This window comes from Pogonomyrmex barbatus, unplaced genomic scaffold (assembly GCF_055798465.1).
Source record: "Pogonomyrmex barbatus isolate J1 unplaced genomic scaffold, ASM5579846v1 scaffold2, whole genome shotgun sequence".
NCBI classification, from domain to species: domain Eukaryota; kingdom Metazoa; phylum Arthropoda; class Insecta; order Hymenoptera; family Formicidae; genus Pogonomyrmex; species Pogonomyrmex barbatus.
The window spans coordinates 2,056,475-2,083,778 of record NW_028297116.1 but is presented as its reverse complement, the minus strand read 5'-3'; the positions used below and the strand labels follow the sequence as shown (position 1 = coordinate 2,083,778).

The window sequence follows — 27,304 nt, the reverse complement described above, 5'->3', positions numbered from 1 at the left end:
TATATAGCGGCTAAAGTACGCACTCTCTTTCTGTCTCTATTTTTCTTTTCTCTTTCTCTCTCTCTCTCTCTCTCTCTCTCTTTCTCTCCTCCCGGCTCACACGTGCATACATGCGCACGCATGATTAACCGTGATTAACTTAATCACGCTGTCCTATCAGTTAATTCGATATAATTTCGTCGATAATAACCGCGTCAACATATTTCTATAAATATAGTTAACTTTATGTTCTGCGCGTGTACTGCACCTTTAAGTAAAAGCTATAAAATACACACACACACACACACACACACACACACACACACACCACACACATCATACGCACACACACACATCACACGCACACACACACGCGCGCGCGCGCGCTCTTCTACACATCATTCTTTCTCTCTTCTTTTCCTCCTTCTGATGATTTCTTCCTTCATTTTTTCCTCTGTTTCTTCACATACGAAATTGTGCATCGTATGCACAATTGTATATCGTGTTTTCACTTTTCGCGAAATCGAAGAGTCCTACGTGCGCTCGTAACACGTTCCTCACGATTACACGCTACTTTTAATTCTATTACTCTTTAATTTCCTACTAATCGTCATGCTCGTTATGCTCGCTATATTCTCTTTATCATTTACAAACGTTGAATCATTCTGCTTCATTATGCGCGATCTATTATTTCGTTATTAGATTATTCTCGCTCTTTCTCGCTTTCTCTCTTTTGCTAAAATCCGCTAAAATCCGAAAACCGTTTAAGCGCACGTAAATAATCGTGATCGGCTACGTCATCGTAGGCTTAAAGTTATTGCGGATTAAAAATTCATTGATCGGCCTATTCTCGACCTCATTCTCTCTCATCTCCCACTCTCTCGTTCTCTCTCGCATTCCCTTTCTCTCACTCCCTTTCTCTCGTTTTTTCTTTAATTAATAATTAATATTATATCGGACGCGCACCTCATCAAGGACGCGCGACCGTCTACGAAGTTATTGCTTTTGAATACCCCGGCTTCTTTGGGAGCATCCAATTGGAACAATATCCTGTAAATATCAGTCGTACTCGGAATGAGGGAAGGGTTGGAGAGGGGGATGTAGAATCGCTCGGACTGGCGAATCCTTTTTTTTTTTTTACTGAGTTTTTTTACGGATAACTATCACAATACGTACAATATCAATATCTATGTGCGTTATAGGTAAGGTAAAGGTTCACCTGATATCACATACATCCTGAAAGTGTCGCGGCCGTTTTTATTCGCTGTCGTCGAATCAACGAGGACGATCCCCGTCGAAAGCACGCGTTTGGATCCCCGTTTGTACGGATTCTTTTTTTTTTCCAATTATACGGATTTAATCTCTTAATATATTCTTCCGTGATTGGACGGTGAAACGCGCACAGACGCGAGAAAGCGAAATGAGATAGTGACGAGAAACGCGGTGACATTTTGCAATTGGAGATTTTTCTTCTAATCTTGCGATAAATTACGTAAAGTGTCTTATTACGTAATTGTATGAATGTGCAAAGAGAATATAAAAAATCCGTATTAATAAACGTTTTTACATGTACATATGTGCATATGTAGGAGGAGTATTTTTTTCTGTTGTTCTACACATCTGATGAACTTCGATAATTAAATGGATGTTATGAAATTATGTTTGATCCAAATTCAAAGATGGCGGAAGAATGGATCATTTTCGTTGAATCGTGGATACGACAAGTGTGGAAATCATCCTCGTTACTTCGTAAATTTTTCATGCCGTTCGACAAGCAGCTATTGGTTTTTCGCCATTAATAACAAGAATAATAATAATTTCGAATCGCGTTACCGTTAGCCGAAATGATTTGCTGTTTCATTAGGGAGCCGTGTTATTGCTTTCGTCTCAACTCGTCGTTCCTTCAGTTCCTTCAAACCTGTAATTGACACTAACCGTACTCGCGTTAAACACGCTAAACAATAATTTACTGGCGTATAGGCACTTTTTCTCTGTTTCTTCTCCTTCTTTTCTATCACTCTTTCTTTTTTCTTACATATCACACGCATTCTCTCTCTCTCTCTCTCTCTCTCTCTCTCTCTCTCTCGTTCTCATTTTTTTTACCGTTTTCCTTTCTCTCCCTCTCACTCTCTTCCCTGTCCCTCCCATACCAGAAAACAAACTCACTCTCTAGAGCTTGCTGCTTTCGTTTAATCGTTGTATCCCCTTCCCCTTCCTTATCACTAGCAACGATTTAAGATCACGTTTAATTGGATTAACATGGACCTGCGAGCTTCCAGCAGTACAAGAAAGAGCCTTGAGAAGATGAAAAGGGGAAGAAGTGACTCGTGTCGATAAAGTTATATTGCAATAGAAGTTTCTTGCCTGGCTCCACACACGCGAAATGCACATTCTTTTTATATTTCTTCTTATGTTTTGCGAACATTTTATTGAATTTAATTGTAATTTCATTGCTGTGCTGAGTAGTAAAAATAATGATAATGAACAAATCTGATATATCTCATACTTAAAAATTGTGCAGTATATCAAAATTAACAGTGTGTTTATAATATTAAAATAACTTTAAAAAAGTTAAGTCAATTGATCTCTCTTTCAGACATTTTTTTTAAATTTATTTTAATGGTTGAAAATTCTAAAATGTGATTGTTGATTAATTTTCCTTAAATTCGCTTCGATTTGTCTGTGGAACCGGACTTTAATGACAGGCCTCGTAATTCAAATTCAGATCACGCCTCATCGCGAGGTAACTCGCAGTTACAAATATATCGATCAATTTCTCTTCTGGTGTATCCGGGCGGATGTAACTTCGACTATCGATTCGACATCATTTATTTACTCTATCGTTTGATGGTGCCACGATCAATTCCAACGTGAATTGAGAGTCCGTTCATTATCGATCGTAAATGCGTTACCTCGCACACGGGCGTGTGCAATTTTAACGACGGACAAATATCGTCCGACACTTCTTTTAATTACGCGCTTTTCGGCTAACGCCGTCAGCCATCGCTTAACACGCACGCAGGCAGACACAGACGACGCACGCACACGAAGACACGCGTGTACAGTGTGTAACAGACAAAGTGGACAGCACAGTAAATGACGATAGGTGTAGAAGACATTTCTACGACACGAAGTACGAAAAGTGATCACCACAATTTCCAAGGAACCGGTCTTATTAAACCATCTAACTACAACATTAACGTCCCGACAAAGACCCGGACACGTTCAAAACCGAGTTCGATTTTCGGCTTTCGGCTTTAAGGCATCCCGAAAGTGCAACGCGAGTGAACGCGCGCGCGTTTCTTTTTATTTATCTATTTTTTTTTCCCCTTTCTTCTTATATCGAGAACGCATGCGAAGCGATCGAGATCGTCCGCGAGATCGGAAGTCACTTCAACTCGTTTCGCGCGAATCGTTCTTGCCTTCGCTCTCTTTGTACTTAATATCACTATTATAATCGATTACGTCGCTTATTAGGGTTTTATTGACTCAATATTGACTCGGTTTCCTCCTTCAGCGATTTTTTTTTTCTTCTCTCTTTCCATTTTCTCGATCTCACTGCATTCCCGATCTCGATCGCATTCATCACATTCATTGCGTAATGGAAAAACAACGAAAAATTCGTGCGCTTCGTGATTACACGAGAATTCCACGGCGCGTCGCATTTCCCGAATTATTTCGCCGTAAATGCATGTAATTCATATTAGACTTTCAAATTTATATTTTCAAAAATTTATCGATGCTCGCATTCGTTCGCATCGTAAGCGGCGAATATCATTAAACGTAATGAATCATCGATTCAAGACAATTGACGATTTACATTCTATAAAAATTAAATATTTATATCCTTTTCGAATCTATTAAATAAGTTTTAAAATTCGTGTATCGTCCCATTAGAAACTCTTCTTCTTGAAATTCAATAACTTTGTTGCGCCGACTCGTATTTCCCGTTTCTTTTCTCCCCCCCGTTTTCCGCACCGTCGAATTAATCGCGAATCACGAGCACGAGAAAATAATCCGGAAATAGCCGAGCATCGAAATTCCGTGCTTGGGTTGGCTCAAACATTTGTACATTTTCTTGGACATTACACGTAAAATTATGCTAGATCGAGTATTGCTTTGCCCTGATTCGCGCGCGATCGTTAACGATCGCTCTACTAGATATGAGATTGAAAATCCATTAAATTTCTTCAATCGCCCGCGCTCATTTCTGAAGTATCAAAAGGGTGTTCTGCGTTTCTAATCGGCATGATTCATCGGGAGGAATTCGAAAACAGCCGAGACATTATCAAATATTTATTATTATTGACCCGGCACTGATCCCCGCGATCAACAAATGTAGTCGCGTATACCCTCGACGCGAGGGGTATCGTCCCTATTCGACTAATTAATTTCTTCCGCATTGATTTTGTTATTGCTCTCGGGTTAAGACGCGAAGATTGCTCGGTTTTTTTTTTTTCCATTGTCCACTAAGTTAAACCTCGCACGGACTCGCGCGATAAATAAAAACTCCTCTCGATAAAAATTCCATTATTTGGTGTTCATTGGTGCGCTTGTATTGGAAACTACACATAGTACACTTCGCAATGAAGTCACATAATTAAACCGATCAAACCGTTCGGGAACGATAGGGAAGCTATATTCCTTTCTTTCTTTCTTTTTTTTTTTTTTTTAGTGAAAATAAGTAACTCCGAAAACTTCCGTAAATACTTCACGGCTTCCGGTACTGAAAACTTCGACCAGCTTAGGCGTTCATTAGCTACTTAAAGTTTCTTTCGGTACAAAGTACCGTTGACTAGATTTTACGAAACGCACTTTTGGAGCTTAATCCACCGTAAAAGATGTTTCCATCTCCTACATGTCTTATCGTGAATTCTATATACGTTTTGATAGAAACTCGTATAATATTTACGAATTAATTCCTTTCCATGTTCGTGCAACACCTTTCCCAGTTTATGAAATTTTTTTCATACGGTTAATCGATTAATCTTGCAAATGGGAGGTAAAAATATTTAATTTAATTTGCTAATATGAACAACATATCTTTTGAACGAATCTAAAAAAAAAAAAAAAAACATGTTTTGAAATATTAGATTAATTTGGAATTTCTTCATTAGATTGTATTTATTAAATACTATGATGTTAACAATACGATATTATATGTAAACGTATAGCGTGTAACTTTGCTCGTCGATATTCAATCAGCCTTCGATATAACAACGATTTTCGTATTCCATTAATTCCTTATAAAATGCTACTGGTGTCTGAAATAGCTTCTATTTCTCTTAACGTTGAATATCACGATATCTTTAACGTCGACACGATTAATATCAATTGTCATTATAAATATTTTTAACAATGTAACGCGTTCTTTTGTTGTTTTAGCAGATAATAATAATATCAGCAAAAGAAGGACGGGAAGATTGAAATTTTTTATGGAAACAAAAGAAATTTAACACGTACGATCAATGAATGAAACTCGGAAAGGTATCGGCACGAACGAGAATCGTTTTGATATTCGCGGCATGTCTAGCGACAAAACGGAAGAACGTAAAACCGGAAGCCGGCCGCTGGATCGCATGTACGATGTATGTTGCGCTTGTCGGAAATAATCGAAGAAAAAAAAAAGTGAATTCGAGACTTTCACGCCGATATTTATCGAATATTGGCCCGACTGGGGACCCAGCTCTCGCCAGTATAACATTATTTATAATAGTTTATTTCATCTTGCTGCTTATACAATATGCTTTAAGTGCTGATTTCGTTTAAATAGTCCTTTATACCGCTAATTTCTAGTACTCGTTGTTATCGCTTCTCTATATATGTAATATATGTATTTATATATTTATATACATATTTATTATATGTAGCAGAAAGAAAATGCGGGACGAGACTGAAAATGATGAACTAATAGTGTAACGATATTAATAACGATATTACCTTTACCAGTACTTATTACCAGTCGAGTCGTCTTAATATATATGTATATGTGTGTGTGTGTGTGTGTGTGTGTGTGTGTGTGTGTGTGTGTGTGCGCGCGCGCGCGCGCGTGTGTGTACGTAATTGCAATCGTGTTGTATATTCGAGTGTACGTGTGAGTCCGCATGTATATGTAAGTATCACGATACTTACTAATATAATGCATCGGTAAAACGCGCGTCGGTTACAACACATTCTCGTTACAGCCCTCGTACAACGATGACAAATGTCTCCCTCGCTTTGCGATCGCTTTTAATTATCGCTGGAGCTCAATCAATCGGCGAACGGCTTTAATTATATTCGCGCTACTGCGACTTCCTATTTTTTTCCGCGGGGACGCTCGCTTTCATCTCCCACACGAAAATCAAGTCACCTCTCGATCGTCGTCACCTCCGCTCTCGCAAATCTCCTCGATTTGTCCGCGATACACGCAAATTACGCGAGCCCGGAAGTACAGCGCGGTGTCATAACGAGCGTATAATCAGCGAGGAAGTTTGCGCAATCTCTCCCATGACGCGGACATTCCGTTCCGTCGTGTAGTCGTATGAGGTAACGGCCCGCCTCTACGATAGACATCTGTAATTTCTCCTTTCGTAGTTATAAATGAGATATTCGTTTTCGCCCCGGCATTTTCTACCCGGAAATGTTATTATTGAGCTGGACGCGGTATCCATATCGCCCGATACATCACAGCGAGAAATAATCCTCGCGGTGACAGAAGCGTATCTTCGCGCGTTGAATGTTAATCGGTTAAGGCTAAATAAAGTGTGTAAGTCGGTCTCTCTCTCTCTCTCTCTCTCGTTTTTCAACTTCAAACTCTTGAGCTTCCGGATCTGACTCGAGAAAGTAATAATTCACGTCACACATACGTACGTACACGCTCATTCATACTGGATACTCATTGTCATGACTTTCAAGTCAAAATTCCTCTCAACAATATGGCTGAACGAAATATAACTCGTAAATAAAAGTTTTTCATTTTCCCAGATTTTAAGATCCTTAGGAATCAATGAAAAGTAGCTCGTTATTTTTCTCAGTTTTTAACTCGATGGGAAAAACCCGATTGGCTGGCTATACTTGGCGTGTACTTAGAACGTACTACAACTAGGTCTTGAACACATTGATCTCTAAGTGTCGTGCTGTTAAGCGCATTTCATTTCCGACGGAAAAGAGTCTGAGATATCCGGAATCCTTTTTGAAGCTGAATGACATGACTGTGTCAATTCATGTCTGTGTTTAAGGATGCTTACGATACTCTGATAATATCATTTTTTTATCGCTGAGCATTGGTATATACCTCGTGTTGAATTATCGTTAAGTTCGGGATCAACGGTATAAGTTCGCGTAAATTGTTGAACGACAATTCTTGAATACCATGACTATTAATATAAAAAAATATTACGAATGCATAATTCATAAAAAGTATTAATATATCAGTAGCTAAAATTATAATTATACTATTTTCTTTACGTACATCTACGTTAATTTTCATTAATTTGTTGTTTGCGGATACCTTTTCCTTTTTATTATCGCAAATGACGGTATGCAATGCGAAACAATAGTGTCGCTACTAATATTAACGTAAACATTTTTTGTTACGTTATGGATTAAATTGGACCTCAACATTAACATGTTTTCCCGCTACGCTAAAGTCAGATCCATTCATCCCTTTCAATATTGTTAGAATTCCATTCGACCACATGCAATCTTGCGAAATGTCAACGTAAATGATAATCATCGTTATAACGACACTGATAAATGATAGGGATGCTGCAATGTAAATTACGTACGTGGTAACGTGCATTAGTGTCCCAATATGATATATTCCAACTAACTTAGTGGCAATTTCAGCGGACAACTGTAAAGTGATTAACGTCGTTATCCTACAATACACATTTTGCTTGCGGAACGTAATTAACGATCTAAGATGCGATCAACCTTCGTGCAACCTCGCGCTCCTCTTGCACTTCATATCGATATCTGTAAAGTAAACGGGGAGAAATTTTGAGATATACGCTATATAAATCCGACATAGATCTCTAGGTCAAATGCTGCTTACTTTAGGTCATACTTGGTCACCGTAACTAGAATATTTGTGCTCTGTGTTCGTATGAAATAAATTGATTCCTCTTTCGAGCAGCACGATCACATCCGCCGTTTTTGATACGATTTATTATTTTCGGCGCAAAATTCGATACACGCTGCTCGGTGCATTCCGCGGTTTAAAAGTCGTTTTCATCATTAATCTCTGGTAGACGTTGTTCTCTTTTTAGATTACGATACTATGATATAAATAGTGAAATGGATTTCACTTAATCATAGTTAGCGCCGGTGCAACCGACTTTGAAATGTTTCGTAATTAACGATTTTTGTATTCTCATTCCTAGCAAACTTGGACTAACTTGGACTGCCCAGTTAGCCTCGTTTGGACTTTCGGCCGATGCCGAAAATAAAAACTGGTCACGCGTAATCGCGATTGAGAGTAAAGAGAGTAGCGCTCCGGATCCAAGGACCGTCTCTTACGTTATTTCTCCTTGAACATTTTATTTCCTTTTTTATTCCTTTTTTTTTTTATTCTTCCTCTTTTATCTTTTTTATCTTCCTTTTTTTATTCTTCCTCTTATGCCTAAGGCAACTAACAAACGGTTAAAAAATTGTCAAGGCCCTCGTTGGAAGGATTACAAAAGTACATCGCGCCTTCGTCCGATCTTTATTTAATACGGTATATCTTATCTGAGAGAAGAAGAATCATTTCGTCGCAGACGAGAGAGAATCCCCTTGGATTTCTTATCCATGGAATCCGAGTGTCGGCCAAATGCGAAAGGCTGTATATTCCCGCCGCCCTGAAAATTTTCGCCCCTCGTCAAAGGTCCGAGTGAGTATATCGAGGTATATCGCGCGATGAGAAAAGATAATTTTCCTCATCCACTTTCGATCGCACTAGGATTTTTCTCTTATACGCGCACACGTCGGCTCTCGACGCAAAAGTGTCGATTTACGGGCACACGCTATTCGCCGTTCGATCCGTCATCGGCAAACGCGACAAGCAGATTGCACGCCATTTGGCGCGTACATGTGTGTCGTGAGATCTTCATTCTCCCATGGACGAAGCGCGCTCGTGTGTATCCGTGTGTCGCGTGTCTCCCGAAAATAACGCGAAGCCCAATTAGCGCAGATTGCACCCCGGACGCGTATCGCCGCGTCGATCAAACACAGCGGTGCAATTGCAGCGCTGGCCGCGGAATCGGAATTGACGCGCGGGCGCGCGCGGGCGAATTGAGTCCCTTTTTTATTTAAAACTCACGCACAAAATATGCCTGATAGTTTAACGTTAACTCAGAAGCCGATTGTGTTATCGCGTTTCAATCTTTCCTGCGTTTAATTTTAATCCGATTTACGCTTACGCGTGCCACCCCGATCATTATTGCGTTAAGCGTAATCCTAAACCAATTTTCAATCGCACGAAAATTCTATTTGATAAATTCGCCCTTTGCATCACGGTGGAAACGCGCGTATTACGGCGGGTGACAAACGAGGATTCCGCGGCGGTTCAAAAACGCGCGTTTGAATAAATACACGCGGCTCGCGAGTTAAAATAGAATAACGGCGTGGACGGAAATCGCAATTAAATCAAAGATAAATTGAAATAAAACGACAGTCAGGCGAACGGCGCGGCCGGATATTGCAATTAAATCAAAGGTAAATTGGAGCGAAATGACGGTCGACCTGTGCGCGGGCTAAATTAAAGTTAAATCAAAGGCAGATTAAAACAAAATGACACCCGCGCGAATTCGCCCGATGTGGATTAAAACAATGTTGGATTTTGTAAACGGTCGATGGGGAACTTGTTTTAATTCATATTACGGCGAAATTAAACGGCGGTTTGTGATATCAGTTTGATAAAAAAAAAATATATATATATATATATATATATATATACATACATATGTATATTCGACAGCTGTACATATTGTTCAGGTCTCAGAAAGCGGGACGCGAGCGTAATTAAACGGAGTTCAATAAATCCGCGTGCGGTAAATCCAGCGCGACGAAACGGCGCGGGAGAAAAATCCTTGAGGAAAACGAGCGCGACCGAGACGAGAGAAGCGTATGCGGGAAAGCGTGGCCATTTTCACGGCGGCGGACTTGCCAATTAGGGCGTACGACGACTCGACCGGAATTTCCCGGCCGTCTGACCTTAAAACCAGTGGAGGTGCAAGGACACTCGAGATGGTAAAGTAGAAGGACCAGTAGAGGACTGCCGCATATATATTATGCGTATGCGTGTGTGTGTGTGTGTGTGTGTGTGTGTGTGTGTGTGTGGGGCGCGTGTAAAAGAATCTCCGTCGACCGCGTCAGTCGCACGAAAATATTGCGCACGTCTGTAGTTTTATTAGTAGAAGCTGTTTAGAAGCTGCTGTGCCACGAAGAGAGTACGTTTCGACGTTGATTCTGACCTCGACTTCTCGAGCACGCCATGAAAAGGCTTTCTTCCAAGGAGCCAAGTTTTCAGATCGAAGCGGGAAGTACGAAAGAGGAGGATTTAAGTTTCGATCGGACGAGGAAAGGTTTCCGTGCTCATTTTTATTCCTCGCTACTACGTATTATAACGCCTGATTATTACATTAGGCGATTAAGGATTACTTAATGCGTGGTTAACAGTGGTACTGCTAGTACGGTATCGTTTTGTTTTATTTTTGTTAAATATTCGTTAATGCATAATAGTATTATAAATGTAACTTTTTTTTTTTTTTAATTATCTCTTATTGTGCAATGACATTTGCGATTTTCATGCATTATATCTACTTCACCGTATAAGAACTTTTATGTGACATTAACAATTATGCCCAAATTTGGACATTATTATTAATATACTACATAAAAGTAGATGGTAGATTACATTAAAATTATTTTTATCATAAAATGGAAGCGAAATTTTCTTAGTTCGTATAAAAGATAATCGCACGTTCCTGCGCTTTTACAAAAAGAGCCCTCTCCTTGACCGATCGGATACATGTCGATATAGTATAATATAGCAATATAGAGAGAAGCTTATGTATTACTATAATCCCGCGATTAAAGAGTATAAGAGTTAGATTGGGATTATTTACACAAGAGCATTGGCTATTGAAACGCATTTATTTTCCATTTCTACGCCTCCTAGAGCTCCTACCGCTAAGTATTCGTCGCATTTGCCTCTCGTTATCAATAAATATACCATCAAATTTAATTGTCGTAATTTATCTATATTCTTCTGTTTCTCTTATGTTTTGTACACACTTCTTTGAGCACCTCTAAATAATATCGATTTCACGATAACAGGGGTTGAGCTTGAATCGAGAAGGTTCTCTCGACTCCAACTATCGGCGAGGCTCGAAAAATTCGCTATAGGAGTAGCCGCTCCGTTGGCATTTAAGGCAATGAGACATATCCGCGCGAAAGAAAAAGTACAAATGTGACGATCGATTTCGTCAAATTGTACGAGAGATTGAGAAATGTCAAAGACTGATAGCGATAGAAAGACTTGATGAGCCAATTAAATAAGATGTAAAACGTTCAATCGTTTTGCAGTAAGAAGAATAGAATATCGTACACAGATACAAATAATAAAATTGCACGTTACGTAGTACAAGCTGCTAATCTTATACCACGCAGAATTCAGTAATTTTATGAAATTGTTACCTTTAGCAGAGATCGTTATTAGGATTGATCACAGGAAAACTTTTTGCGTCCCTTCTCCTTATAATTAACTTTTTAAATTATGCAGCGTTCGTTACATCGCATTGTGTCCTATTTGAAAAGGGGCGAGAAGGAAGGGTATTCGTATAATTTTAATAAATTTCCTTCAATTGTCTCTCTCTCTCTCTCTCTCTCTCTCTCTCTCTCTCTCTCTCTCTCTCTCTCTACAAAAATTCCATGCTATAGTCATAATTGCTATGCTTAAACGGGCTAAAAAAATAAATTACCGGGAACAAATTTTCCACAGCGGCTCTTTTCATTTCTTTGTCGAGTGACAATACGCGATAAAAAATTCAGACGAAAATTGACTAGATAACTATTTAACGAACCGACGCAATTCCCACAACGAACCCTCGCCGTCGACTAATTACGGACTATAGCCACCGATTATTCTTCTCTAATCGGCGCTTTACAGCAGTTCGATTTCTACGCGCGACTACAAATCGTAAGAAAACAAGTGGATATGCTCCCTTTCGATCGTAGCTCCCTTTTAAAGCTCCGGTTTGTTTTTTTCATAATGGCATTTGTGAGTCTGACGAGCACTCTCTCTCTATACGCGCTTGAACTATGAACTTGTGACTATATACAGGATGTCCCACGACCGGCGGTAAAATCGAAAGCAACACGATCCTCTTCAGGATAATAATAAAGATATGCAATTAATTATTTCAAATCATTCGGTTCATTTGTATGTTACCGCCAAATATTAATTAAGTATCGATCGAATGCAAACTCTTGACATATAGAACAGTTCGATAGTAAATAATAATACGTAAAAAATATGAGGATTCTTATTGGTAATACAAAATATATGTATATACACGTCAATTATCGATGACGTAATTCTTTCGTCGCTTTCTTTGGTTTCTATAATCACTATTTTTATAAAAAAACATAATGAAATTTATAGGAAAAAAAAAATAACATTCCGGGATAGACTAGATAATTAAAGACAGACGGACACACAGTGAGCAATTTCCGTAGAATGGAATAAAATGGCAAATCTTTAACAGCTTGTTACAACCTGTTTCAATGTCTTTTTCCTTTTTTTTTTTTTTTTTTTTTTCAATAAAGCGTGGGGAATTGCTTCAGGATTTACCTCTACTTCCAGTGAGGACGTTCTGTTTATATGTACGTATAATATATAAATGTATATGCATATATATTACCACGATCCGGAAATTTAATGTATCGATTAATAGTTATACTCGCGAAACTACTTTAAGTAAAATAGCTTATCGCACGGAATGGCGGCATCTTCTTTTCCACAAATCAGAATGAAAATTGCACATGTTTCAGTTTTTATACTTGTAACGCATGGATGTCGATCGTTGTATCGAATCGTTGTACTAGCATAATATAGAATAATAATAATAATAATAATAATAATAATAATAATAATAATAATATTAATACTAATAATAAATAATTATAATAATAATGTTAATATTATAATGATGATAATATACGACAGAGGTTGTCAAGAAATTAATATGTAATATATGAGAAATGTAGAAATAAAATGAAAATCTGCGATAATGTATAAAATATGCAAATCTGTGACAATGCATAGCTTACGAAATTGATAAATTTTCGTATATGTGACGTAACATATTATATCGTGCCTTTCAATATCTTGACAACCCGTTCAATTATTAAATATAGAAACAAATAATTATGATACCATAATTATGGAACCTCGAAAAAGTAACAATATTTCTACAGAAGAAATAAGCGCCGAACGAAGAGTTACAACACAAACGAATGATACAATAAACGGTGAATGTACAAACGCAGAATGTACAAATAAAACAGCGAAAGGAAATTGCGAGAGATCTAGAGTAAGTCAAGCGAGTGGATCGCAATATTGCGGATTTTTTCGTTGTCTGCTACGCGAATAAATTAGTATTGCTTAATCGTTTATTGCTCTACAGCCGTATATTTATATGTTTATATATGCATTAATAGCAGCGTGGCGTATTTATTAATGGCTAGTGCCGCGCGAGCTGGAATTAAAAACAAAAAAAAAAAAAAAAAATCGAAGCTCCACCGCGCGTCAAGCGTTGTCGACCGATTCTAAGAATCGATCTGAGAATCCTAAGAAATCCGGTCTGGAATGAGCTACGCGAAAAATATCATTCTGTTCTCTTGGCGACGAGGCGTTCTCTCTACTGTACATGCAAAATACGTTATCGTTCCTCATAATGTGATCATCGCAAAAAAAAAAAAAAAAAAAAAAAAAAGAGAGAAATGGTTAGGCAGATCGCCTGTATTGCTCATCGGCCGTTAATTATTATTTGTTTAATTATTAGCGTTTTTCAGCTGCGCGACGTGAAGCGTGCGGTCCACACCCCTCCGATCGCGTTTATCGCGTTCTTCCTCTCATTGGACGAGAAATATGTAAAATTAAGTTTAAATTCGTGATTAAATGCGCAGCGACACATTATCGATTTTATTATCCGTTTTCAGACACGGAAAAATCTATTAATTGTCATGGAGAAATTAGTAATTATCTTTTGTACACGTTTACGGTTATAACGCAATACTCTGAATTATGAATGAGTACAATAAATTTATTCTGATAATTCACATAATTCGATGTGTGGAACGGTTTATTTAATGTATATTCATCACGCAGACGTGATTAATGATATTTTTTTTTTATAAACGTGATTAAATACTCGGATACGGCGTGATCTATGCAATTAGCGATGTAGGCTGCGTAGAATTTATTAATTTTCCCTACATAATATTAATTGATAGAAGCCGTATTATTATCGAAATATAATGACTAAAAAATATAACGTTACATTAAATGTTTTTTAAATAATTGTCAATTTGTTTAAAAAGATGCTTTCGAAGTTGTAGAAGAAAGTATTATTGAGAAATTAATATTAATTTGACAAGGTCAAGATTAAGGTTCTCCAACGACATAAAGATAGACCAGGGGGTGTGGATTGGGCGATCGTTCTCCATGCTTCTCTAAGCATCTCGTCGGTTCTCGCTCGAGACTTCATTAAACTTCGATGTGTGTTCGCCTCTATATGTGTAATTATATAATTCGTTGTGTCGAAACATTGCTTTTGACCGTACGTGTCGTCATATTTTTTTTTTTTCTTATATTGCTTCTATAAAATATGTGTATAACAATGTTACGCATCTATTACTCGAATTTTGCTCTAAGTACGTGGTGTGTACGTGGTGAGTCTCCGTTTATGCGATACCGTGCGCCCCCGGTCGATCCGCGCGAGCGACCACCCCCCCCCCCCGCGACGAAGGGGGGGCGGGGTTTATCCGCGTCATATTTCTCGCCGCCGATTCGATGTGATACAGTCGCTCGTGACTTTCGTGACTGAAAATGCGCGCGTTGCCGGTTACACGTGGCGCGTAAATCGCATAATCGTGCGAAATACGCAGGTGTGCGTCGACGATTCGTGGCTCGACGTGAAAAATGAAGAAGAGCCTGAAGGTTTCTAACGCCTATCTTCAGAATCTGTAAGACTATCTGTCTGCTTCTTCATTCGTCGAAAAACGTCGCGGCACGGCGTAACGACCGTGTACAGTCAGTTTGGTTACCGCTCTTATCGATTGGCTTAGCTTTTATCGTTCTTTATCCCAACGGATCAAACCCAATGAAATATTAAAATAAACGTGTCTACCGCGAAAGTCTACTATTAACCTCTTTTTTTCTCACTCTCCATAATTTTAAGCGAGTCTCTTCAAAGTCGCATTAACATTATTATATCATAATGGTATAACTTAATTATTTAAATCATACGCTTAATGCTCGAAAGTGCTTTTCCCAAATGATTGTTGTTTGATTGAGAAGTTGTTTGTCGATAAATAAAAATATCGATTAATTGCAACAGATGGAATGGATCTTTAATCGATTCCAGTAGTTTCGGTTGCAATTCTCTACAACTGTATGTCTAGTTAATCATCAAACGCGTTGACTTTTCTCAGAATAAAAATTAATTTTTAGTTTTGATAATCGATCGCGAATTGCCGTCGATCACACCTGCGCGTTCCGATGTTTACGGTGATCGGCCTCGATCGTCAATCGCGAAGGGTGCGAAATGAGAAAGATCGAGGCCGCGCCGTGATCGAGATTCGACGAGCGCGGCTCGTGGAACCGCGATTATGTGGATTCGTCATCGATCTGGCGAATCTCTTGCTTCACCCCCCGTTTTAATTTAGGCAGCTAAGTTAATAAATAATGTCTTCGTAACGAGCTTCGCGGACTAGAATCGTACGCGCTAGTAAATATATATATACTATATATATATAATAATATAATATAATAATATAATATTATATAATGTAATAGGTATATAATCGACTAGAGTGACTAGACTCTGCAGTGTGGACGTCATCGTTCGACGTGTTCCTTTTTTTTTACGACTTAACATTACTGGACGTTTTTATTAATGTTAGACATTATTAATAAACTCACGCTCTCCCTCTCTCTTGCTCCCTTTCTTTCCTTTTAATTCTCTACTTGTCTCCCTCTTCTTGTCATTCTCTCTTTCTCTTTTTCTTTCTCTCTCTCTCTCTCTCTCTCTCTCTCTCTTTCGCTCGTTTTCGCTTTCTCTCCCTCTCTAGCTCTCGTTTTCTGTCTCTACTGGCACTTTTCTACTTAAAATCTACGGCAAACCTTATATCCTCTCCTTCGTTCTTCGTATCCTCGCGCTTCTTCGCGATCAAACGGCGATCATGGTGCACCGCTAGCTTTCTCTCGATCCTTCGATCCTCGTGGCGTCGTTATTCTCCTTCTCGAAGCGCTGCTACAAGCCTCGATTGGTGTTCTGCTGATGCTGCGTGGCATTGTTACCGGCATGCTGCGGCTGCTGCTGCTGCTGCTGCTGCTGCTGCATCTCTTCGTCGCGCAGACAAGCCGATTCCAGGTGTTTGTTCAAATAGGATTTGAGGGCGAAGGTCTTGTGGCACCTCGAGCACTCGTAATTCTTGTCGGCCGAGTGCGTCTGCATGTGCGCCCGCAGATTCGAGCGATCGGCGAACGCCTTGCCGCAGTGGGCGCATCCGTACGGCTTCTCGCCGGTGTGGCTACGTAGGTGACCCTGCAGCAGCCAAGGCCGCGAGAACATCTTGCCGCAGACGCCGCAACTGTGGGCGAGCTTGTGCGTGAGCACGTGCATCGCCAGGGCGGGCATGCTAACGTACGCCTTGCCGCAGTGGATGCACTTCTTGGCCGATTGCGAGTCGAGGCTACGATGCGTCTGCTTGTGCCGCGACAGATTCGACGATGTGGCGTACTGCTTGCCGCACTCGGTGCACGTGAACTTGGGCCTGTCCGGCTGGGCCGCCTCCTTGTCCGGCACGGCGGCACCGTTGCCGCTGCCGCCGCGCCGTTTCGATCGGCCATCGGACACGAAGAAGGCCTCGTAGGTGTAGGCGACAGTCTTGCTGCCGGTGGTGGTGCTGTTGAAGATCGGAAACAGTTACGATGATTTTTCTGGACGATAAGGCTTTCTGAACTTTACCCGGACTAGCTATTCAGATTCGGATGCATAGCCGCATCCGAGAGCTTGAACTTTATTGCTATTTTATTTAGACGTATATTTTAAAAATTATATATTCTTATTTCACATTAAATGCAAAATAACAATGTAATACAGAATGTAATATTTGTACTTTAATATGTTCATTTTATAAACAATATTTTTTTATTAAAAACCATTTTTTCAGAAAGTTAACTTTTAATCGATGATCATTCATAGTAATAAGAGCATAAATTAGAGAATACTCTTGCAATTACACAACACTTTCCTATTGCAGGAAAGTGCGCAAAGAGAGAAGGGGGCTGAAGCGTCGAAGCGTGAGACTCACCTGTCCCTGCCGACGTTGCAGTTGCCGGTGGCTTCCGCGGTTGCCGGTGACTGCGGCTGCGGTGGCGTTTGCTCCTGCTGGCGTAGCTGATTGGTCTGCGAGCTAGGCACCGGCACGAGTACGGAGACCGGTATAGGCTGAGTACCCGTCGTCGGCGCCGATTGTAGTTGTTGCTGCTGCTGCTGCTGCTGCTGCTGTTGTTGCTGCTGCTGCTGTTGTTGCTGCTGTTGCTGTTGCTGTTGTTGCGATGCGGGCACGTTCGGCGTTGCAGCAACAGTAGCGGCGGGAGGAGGGGGTGGTGGTGGCGGTGGTGGTGGCGGTGGCGACAGAGTGTGAATAAAAACGGAATGCGTGGGCGCGGCGGGCGACGCGCTAAGATCCAGAATGGCCTGCGCGGCCGACAGGTCCTCCTCGGCGGACGTGCGTATCTCCGAGATCGGTTGCAGGCTGTAAGGACGGTAGATGTCCTTCTTCTTCGGCGGTAAGGAGAGCGCCGCGCCGGTGCTGGTGAAGGACATCGAGAGGCTCTTTCGCGGCGGCAAACATATCGACGATACAGCGGACGATGACGACGAGGACGACGATGACGACGTTGACGACGATGACGGGCTCGTGGCGACGATGCTCGTCACCTGATGCGACGGCGTTTGGTGCAGACCAGGCGCGGTCAACACCGCAACCGGTAGCTCGTGTTGCGCGACCGGAGGCGGCGGTGACGGTGCTACCGGACGCGCTAGCTCCGCCGCGGAGCGCAGCGTCGCGTACTTGGGCGGCTCCTCATGATTAATCCATGCCTCATGCGTGTAGCCTGAAAGGGAGAAAAAAGTGGATCATTTCATAGACACGCAAACGCATAAATTTGATTACACTGTAAACTAAAAGCATCTCGTCTTTCTTCTCGCTTTTTCAAGCCAAAAATTTAGATGCTTGTCAAAAATATCATTATAAGAGATACTATTTGCGTTTAGTCATGGCAATGATTTGCTCTCATGATATCCTTTGCGAAAGAAGGATTGAGTGTTTTAACACTCAACACGCTCAGTGTCTGATTAGCGTGTACGTTAAACTACTAAATTTATTTAATACCGATATATACATAACGAGAGATCTATTTTAATATCGTCTATCTATTATTTCATATATCATATATATATATATATATATATATATATTTTTTTTTTCTCGCAATTATTTATTAGAATTTGTAAATCAAGATTCATTTATTCAGGAAATATAAATCGTATGCAGGAATATAAAATATAAATCGGGCAATCGCTTGAAAAGCTAAAAGCTATTCAAAAGATACCTGGCGAAAATGGATAGCAACTGTCATCCAATTTATAATAACCCTTTGAGAATTTTGTCGAATAAAATAGAATATTCGCGATACGATGGCGAAAGGATAGCGAAGGTGCGGTAGGTATAACATCTCACTCTGTCTCGGCAACATGAATATTCGAGTTCGTGAATCACTCACGAGTTGCGTGGCGTTTCATTTCCTGCGCGCCAGCTGTTTCCACCGTATACGGTCATTAACGGGCATAAAGGGGACGGAAAAAAGTCGGGTGCAGGAGTCGGGTGCGCTAGTAGTGGTAGCGCGGCACGTGAACACGGGGGTATATAATAACGCGGTGTGTATCTGTTGCGCGTCGCTCGCTATTGCGCAGGGTGGTCCAGGGATGAAGAGCGAAACTCGCACCGCGAGTTCGCGAGAGGAGAGAGGAAATCGGAAAGAATTCAGGCGGGAAACAAATGACGCATCTACAACATCTTCTTTCGAAACACACCAATCTCCAACGTCGTTATATGAGTCATTAGTTATCACGTCGTTAAGTTTATCACAATTAAATTATCCAAATTATCACTTTGCATCAATCATTGCAAACAATGAGATTTTATTTTTTGAATGTTCGAAGCTCTTTTATGATAAGTATAGTAATAAGATGTAAAACTGTTAAATAACTGATATTAAGTAACTGAACGTGCGTATTTAAAATTTGTAATAATATATTCGTAGTTTTAATCTATGTATAATTGTCTTTATGTCTTTTATATTCTTTTAACGAAAAAGAAGTGAATGATAATGACAAAATAACACTCATAAAATATATTCTAATAATACAGAAAAGCAAAATTAACATTATCTGAATGAAAATAGAACAATATAACTCATATATCTTTGAAATTTTCCGATTTCGAGATTGAGTAAATTTACATCTCCTGTCGAATTGTTTTATGTCTCTTTTATGTTACTTGCAATTCTTATATCAAAATGGTACCTTATTATTAGTTATTGATGTCGTTTAAATCATATTCGTGTTTTTTTCATTGCTTCTGACAATGCAATAGAGCACGCAACGAGAGACTTTCGACGTTTTGTTCCGTGAAATCGATACGCGTGTCGTCCAGCCGATTACGTAACACGAAAGTCCGTACCGTAAGCAATGAGCATTATTACGCAGCAAGCAATTAATGATCGTACCTATATCTATCCGTTTTAAACATCTCAGTTAAATTGATTATCATTATCACAGAGAGGAAATTGATTCAATTTTCCTTCGAATACATCAAATATTATGCTAAAAAATGTATATATATATACATATAAAATAGCTAAACGAGGAAGAAAATAATTTGATCATAAAATATTAGGTGTACAAAAAAGTTCTGAGCTTTTTTTTATAAAATTCAATCTTTATTCAAAAACAAAAAACAAAAAAATATTAATCAGCGAAATATTCCCCGTTTGCATCAACGACCTTTTGCCATTTTTCGGATAGCTTGCGAATTCCTTGATGATAGAAGCTCACCAGAAGCGTAGTTGATGACTTTATAGTATAAAGTCATCAATGCATTTTCGTATCTCTTCAAATCTCACGAAATGTGTATCAGCCAAATGATGCTGCAGCGACCGAAATAGGTAGTAATCGGAAGGCGCCATGTCTGGGCTATACGCCGCGTGCGGGAGAAGTTCCCACCCTAACGCAAAGATATGGTCCTGAGTCGCTTTCGCAACATATGGTCGAGCATTGTCATGAAGTAAGATCACTTTATGACGTCTTTGGCCAGTAAATGGCCTCTTTTCTTCTAATGCATCGCTCAAATTGGTCAATTGTTGTTGGTAGTGGTCTGCCGTGATTGTTTCACCCGGTTGTAACAACTCGTAATACAACACATCTTTCCAATCACAGATACAGAGCAAAACCTTCTTGGCGTGGATATTAGGCTTTGACGTCGATGTCGAAGGTCCAGGGTCAACCCATGATTTTCTACGTTTAGGGTTATCATAAAGAATCCACTTTTCATCGCCTGTAATGATTTTGTGCAGAAAATCTTTTTTCCGGAACTTTGAAAGCAAAGTGAGTGCAGTGTCACGCCGACGATTTTTGTTGTCTTCGGACAATTCATGCGGAACCCATCTGCCTTCCTTCTGAATCTTTCCCATCGTATGTAAACGTACGGAAATGGTTTGCTGCGTAACGCCAAGCTGTTCTGCAAGCTTCTTTTCAGTTTGCGCAGAGCTTATATCCAGCAGTGCTTGCAATTCGTCCGTTTCAATCTTTTGAGGGCGTCCAGCACGCGGTTCATCTTCAAGACTGAAATCTCCTTGGCGAAATTTTTGATACCATCTTTTACATGTAGTATGACTTACAGCGTTATCTCCATATGCAGCACAAATCATTGCAGTGGCTTCGGCAACATTTTTCTTCAGATGAAACGCGAAGTGGATGGAAAATCGAATATGCTCTTTTGTTATTGCCATCGTGAATACTACTGATTTTTGAGGTTATGTGCATCAAACGCCAAACTGTATGGCATTTTAGAAGGTCAAATGTCAATGCTTTAAAACCATAAAAGGGCGGGAAGATATATAAAACTTAAATTGTTATTTCGGTTGTATGAAATCTAAAGCTCAGAACTTTTTTGTACATCTAATATATTAAGAAATTTATTATAAAGCTAAAATTAACAATGAAAATAATTTTTATCCAATAGAAAATATAATTATGAAGGATTTATACCGGAATTTCTTTTTTCTTTCTTCTTTCTTCGAAAGATTTATTTTTAAAATATCTACTGTCTTTTTTAGAAATAACATTATTATTTTTAGGCCAATTTCCATTCATTTTCTGTTATTATGAAATCCTATAATAAGAATATTTGACAAATGAGATAACATTTTGTCTGATTAAAAACTAAAACGATCCTTTACTGCGGTATCTTTTGTCGGCAAATTCCTTGTATTGAAAAAAAAAACTTTACTTTGATGTCATATCTTTTTGCAATTTCTGAAGTTTTATTGTTGAATATCCGTAGTAATTCCGCATCTTCCAATCACTGAACATTTCAAGCATAAATTATAAGCTTTCTTTTTTAATCAGTCATAGCTGATAAGTCTGTGTTACCTTTTAGAGAAAAAAAAAAGATAGAAAGAAAGAAAAAAATTACTTGAATTTTTCAATAAAAAGAAGAAATCATCACATATATCAGACACGCCCCTTGCCAAATACCCTGTTCCGATAAAGTACTATTTTTCTCTTTCGACGGGGACTCTCGCAGAGGTCTCTTCTAGGAGAAGGCGGCATTTCCGATAAATCAGAAAAGTGTGCTGTGCGCGCGATCGATCAGCTGGCGCGTACCTATTATTGGCTGAAATAAAGGGAAGTCAACACAGAGGTAAAGAAGAGCGGTCGTGTCTGCAAGTGCATTTCATCAACGGCAGAAGGAGCGTAGTTGTGAGGTGGGTCGAGGAGAAGGAGGAGAAGGGATGGTTGAACGAGGCGTACAGGAGGGTTGTATGGGGACGGCGGGGGGAATCAATAACGGCGAATGAACGCTCCGCACGCGCGCTCCCACAAGTCCGCTGATTCTAGGCCCTTTTAAAGAGCGATAAAAATCTCCACTGCGTTTAACGTTAACATCGAGATTTTCCTTTCGACTCGATTTTTTTTTTCTCGAGCGACTCAAAGATTACAAGATGGTGGAAGCAACGTCGCGACGACGACAACAAAAATTATATATAAATAAGATATTACTGTAATTCATCGATTCAATTAACATATATCATCATGTGACAGTCATTGACTTGCACTCTCTATTTGCAGGATTTAAGAGAGAAAGTCCTTACGAGATTTAAAACGTAAAGAAAAAAATAGATCTTTGAAAAACGTGATTTGTAAAATTCTGTTCTTATACTTCATTATCTTATTATAATATCTAACTGCGTTTTTAATTTGAGTAAATGTAAACTCGTTTACTTTTTTGATTAATAAAAGATATTTTTCTGAAGAACTATAATTTATACATAAAGATTTTATTATTTTTGTTATTATTATTTTCGCACACGATATGAAGAATGTAAAAGATCTATTTTTATTAAAACGGAAAATATAAAAAAAAATAGTCTCTTATCCAAAATATCTGATTAGATTATATTTATATCGATTAGTAATAATTTCTATCTAATTTAACATCTTACAATTAGGAAACAATGAAATCATTATGTAGAATAATGTACAAAGTGACATGGATTATCTATGACTTCTAGGTGGTTTCTATATCTACGTTATCTATCACAGATCACAGATATAGCCTATAAAGCATATTTATATACCTTGAATGAACATTCCGCACATTCCTGTAGGTTTATCGCCTCTGATCTTTATCGATCCTGTGTGCGCAAAACAAACAGCAAGTATAAATAATTATACTTGATCTATCAAACTATTTAAATAATTAAACAGAAATTTACACTTCTGTATTAAATTATTTAAAATATTAGTTTAAAAAAATTCCCATTTCTAAAGAAAAAATAAGTATCTAATAATATTTATATAACAAAACCAATTATATATTTAATATACATAAGAAAAATTAAAGTTTTTGCCTGTCAAAATGGATAGTAAAGTGTATTGGATAATAACTTTTCTATTCTACTGCGATATAAGATTTCCATTTTAGATATGTATTATATTTAATGAATAAATATGAAATTTAAATACAAATCTTTTAAGAAATGTACATGTATGTATATTTTAATAAAAGAAAAAAAAGAGAATTGTCTAGAATTTCTAAGTAAATTATATCTTTTACTAGAAAATGTGTAGAAAAATTAATAGTATAAATTCTATTTAAAATATTTTTTGATATAAGAAATATTATACGAAATTATAAGAAGAAATATTATAAGAAATATTAAATATCTTTGAATTTGTTTCATAAATAACCAAAAATGTGAAGAGATCTTATCCTATAACATATTACATTACCAAGTGAATAAAAACCAATCGTGCGACGAAAGTCAAGGACGATGAAACCTGTTAATAGACATAAGTCCTTACGTTTTTCTTGCGTGACTATAATTAATTATCCTGTTAGAAATTTAATCTTTGCGATCGAAGATAAACTTTCCGTGTTCTTTCATTGTGTTAAATGTGTTAATATTTTTATGCGTTAAAAATTATATTGGAAATTTTGTACGATGGCTGATACGGATTTCTTTAAAACATGAACCATGAACCTTTCGTATAAAATATTTTTAAAAAATTTCCATTACATATAAAGTTATTCAAAGTTAAATAAAAATAATCTTTTTAAGCATTTATTGGAGAAAACCTAACCTAAATCTTTTTAAGTATCTTTCAAATTTTTCAATGAACATTACGACAGAGTCTTATATAATCTTCAGCGTCGAAGAAAGAAATTGATTGGCAAAACTCAATTGTAGTCATACATTGAAGCGCACATAGCGACACGAAGAGAACACTTGTTACATAACAGCGCCATTTGCGCCATTGTACGAGCACGTGCGCACTGTACCGCCTATAAGCTGCATAAATGAGATAAAAAGAGGTCGTTACTCTGTAGTCCTCGCTTTCTAAGAATACTTATAGGCGATCAAAGTGTGATCGACTTACGTATGCAAAATTTTTATATGCCCTATTTTTATAAAACAGATTCATGCAGAAAATGGAATTATCACGCTTAATATAAGCAACGAGCATATAAATTTAATTTTGATAATTTTCTTATATCGTTTTATGTTTATATTATTAAATAATAATAATATTCGTAATTAAGAAAACTTTCTAATACTTTTTTTTTTTAATTTTGTAATAAGGTTTCTCCCACATGTTTTATATATGTAAAATATATTAAGAAAAAAAACATTACGAAAAAATATTGTAATAAAAATATCAAAATTTAATATATTAAAAATATATTAAATACAAAATTTAAGTTAGCGGAAATATCCAAGCTTTTTAAATGTTTACCAAAGTTTTTTAAAAAAGTCCTTTAGTTGTTGAAAATGATTTAAAATTAGTAATACGAAAAAAAATTATCATGAATCGTCCTTCGCTCGTTTAAATACGATTACGTAATTTATATTGAACTCGGTGTGACTATGCAAAGTATAAACGCAAAAACAAGCGGAGAATATTCGACAAATAGTCCACTTGACCATAATCTGATATCGTAGGCGTATTCTCATCAGCATTTACGTCACAAAAGCAATTTGACCGTTCTGGATACGGATGGTTACACAATAACCGTTACGTCAACGCAATCAGTTTCCACCCTGTCTGATTGAGAGCCAATAAATGCGATAGGCGAAATCACTCTTGTTAGAATGACCTAATGTCATATCAGATTCGTAACTCAATGTTAATGGTGCCAAATGTTCGCCAAAGTGATCGACGATCTACAAACGGGTGTGTCGCCATGTACGAATATATCGTACGTAGGTGGGCACATGGCTGACTTTGCGGGCGGTTTCCCACAGGTCGCAGAAATGCTCGCCGTAATCGCGCGTACGATTCTCGCGGCACTTAATGGACTATCTTTTTGCATTCCCGATGGACCAACGTGCAGCTGTAATCATGGCGCGTTTAAACGGCTACCGCAATCTGTCTATAGCGCACGCGGACAATGTAATAGACGGGTGTGTCATCCTGGCGTGCTCGATAACGCATGGCCAGACTCCGTCGTGCCATCCCGAAGCCGTGGTCTTGGCGGAAAAACCGAGAAAGGGAAAAACGGCAGTGTCTAGGATCCTTCCCTCGCAGATTTCGCGAACGTTTCTGAAGGGAAAAGCCCTTCGGTCTTGGGCGTGGCGCGTCTAACCTACACCCCGCGAACGGTATATATCGTGTAAAAGTGGGAGATTCGCGCGATCGCATCACGCTGCCGCAGTGAAGGAAGGAAAGGAAGGGTCTTTGTAAAGGTTCCACTTACCATGATAATAAAGGGCGCCGGAGGCGTTAAGGGGTGGCGGACTGGGGGCCGTGGCCCCCGCCGTGGGACTATGCGGCCCCCAACAGGTCTGCTGATGATCGACCTGATGATTATCGACGTCTCCGACCACGTCGATCTCCTCGTCCTCGGGTTCATGCCTATGTGGCCGTTTCTCCATCGCATCCGCGGTCTGATGTAGCGCGTGATGTTGCGCCTGTTGTTCCTGCAGAGCGGCTCCGGGTGGCGTCGCGTCCTTCGGCTCGTTCTGCTGTTCGTCCACGCGTGCCTGCCACTGATTCCACTTCCACTTCTTCGCCATGAGACAGCGTGGCATAGTGGTGAAGCGGATCCGTTGTCCCAAGGCCACCGACACCAGGGGTTGCGGATGGCGATAGCCGTCGTTGTGGTCCGGTCACCAGGAACGATAGCTTCAACCTCGGAGCGGGACACCCACGCGGTACACCAACACCGACACGCTCAATCGCACCAACAATCGCAGCACCAACCGCACCACCGATGTCGTCACGATCTACGGCGCGTCCGTCGCCGTCGCCGTCGCTGCTGGCTGCTCCGCCTACTGCTCCGCGGACGACGCCGTCGCCGTCGCCGTCTACGCGACGTCGACGTCTACGTCGTGCCCGTCCGTCACCCGGCCCGGCCGTCTGTGGCTGCGGCCCGTCGGACCGGTGGACGATAAAACCGTCTCGGCTGGGTGGCCGCTCGCTGACCGGCTTCGCCTTCGTCCTACGTGGTACACGCTGGTGTGGTATCTGCAGCCTCGTCATCGGCGCGGCGAGGGCGGCTCCTTAAACGGATGCACCACCGCCACCATGCCAGCTCACCAGCGACTTGCGATCCTTGCGAGTCCTCCGCGGTTAGTTTCCTGCGTCCACTCGAGAGGGTGGTCGTCGAGAAGACTCTTACTCTGGACCGTGTCTTCCGCGGTTTGCGCTCGTACGACGACGGGTAAATATGTTATGTAATATGTGCACGCGTGTGTATATATATATATATTCGTGTGATTGCGTTTACGTATACGTGTATGTGTGTGTGGATGCGTGTGTGTCTGGAGGGTGGCTTTCCTCTTGCGCCCCGAAACTTGTCGAGTGGACCGACTGACTGACTGACTGACTGACTGACTGACTGAGGACCATCCGTCCGTCCGTCCGTCCGTCTGTCCGTCTGTCCGTCCGTCCGCCCGCCCGTCCGTTACTCTTCCGGTCGCTCCCTGTCGCGGCTCTCGCCAGTGACAGGGGGTGGCCTCGAATACGACGGCGACGACGGGGTGCGACTGTTTAGTCGGTGGCGCTGCCGCTCCGCGTTACCGTCCCCTCGGCCCTTTATCCCTTCTCCGCCGCAGCCACCACCTTTGTCACGCTCACGGGATTGTCCTCGTCACTCACTGCGGGCTCGACTAGTCAGCAACACCCCCGGCGTCCCTCCGTTGCGGCTCTTCTATGGATGGAATCGAGGGATGGCGCTGCTGCCGCTGCCACTGTCGCTGCCACTGCTACTGCTACTGCTG

General features: G+C 39.9%; 1 protein-coding gene and 1 long non-coding RNA gene across 6 annotated transcripts in view; one reads left to right on the top strand and one right to left on the bottom strand.

Moving 5' to 3' along the window:
* LOC148936567 (uncharacterized) overlaps nucleotides 1–23,549 on the top strand; it is a 48,857-nt gene extending 25,308 nt beyond the window's left edge. For all 4 annotated transcript variants that reach the window (XR_016139231.1, XR_016139229.1, XR_016139230.1 and 1 more), the window contains one exon: nucleotides 17,494–23,549. This is a non-coding gene — a long non-coding RNA (uncharacterized LOC148936567). The remainder of the gene's footprint in view (nucleotides 1–17,493) is intronic.
* Nucleotides 53–27,238, bottom strand: scrt (scratch). 2 transcript variants are annotated; one of them, XM_089076780.1, is made up of 4 exons: nucleotides 25,780–27,238; nucleotides 23,159–23,215; nucleotides 17,545–18,352; nucleotides 53–17,136 (listed from the first exon to the last, which is right to left on the bottom strand). In XM_089076780.1, exons 1-4 carry the CDS (start codon nucleotides 26,111–26,113, stop codon nucleotides 16,482–16,484), a joined length of 1,854 nt encoding a protein of 617 aa, XP_088932906.1. In that variant the 5' UTR covers nucleotides 26,114–27,238; the 3' UTR covers nucleotides 53–16,481. The 2 variants fall into 2 exon arrangements, with proteins under 2 accessions (XP_088932906.1, XP_088932907.1); XM_089076781.1 differs by lacking the exon at nucleotides 23,159–23,215 and having other exon boundaries at nucleotides 25,780–27,236.
* Between the last annotated feature and the right edge of the window lie 66 nt (nucleotides 27,239–27,304).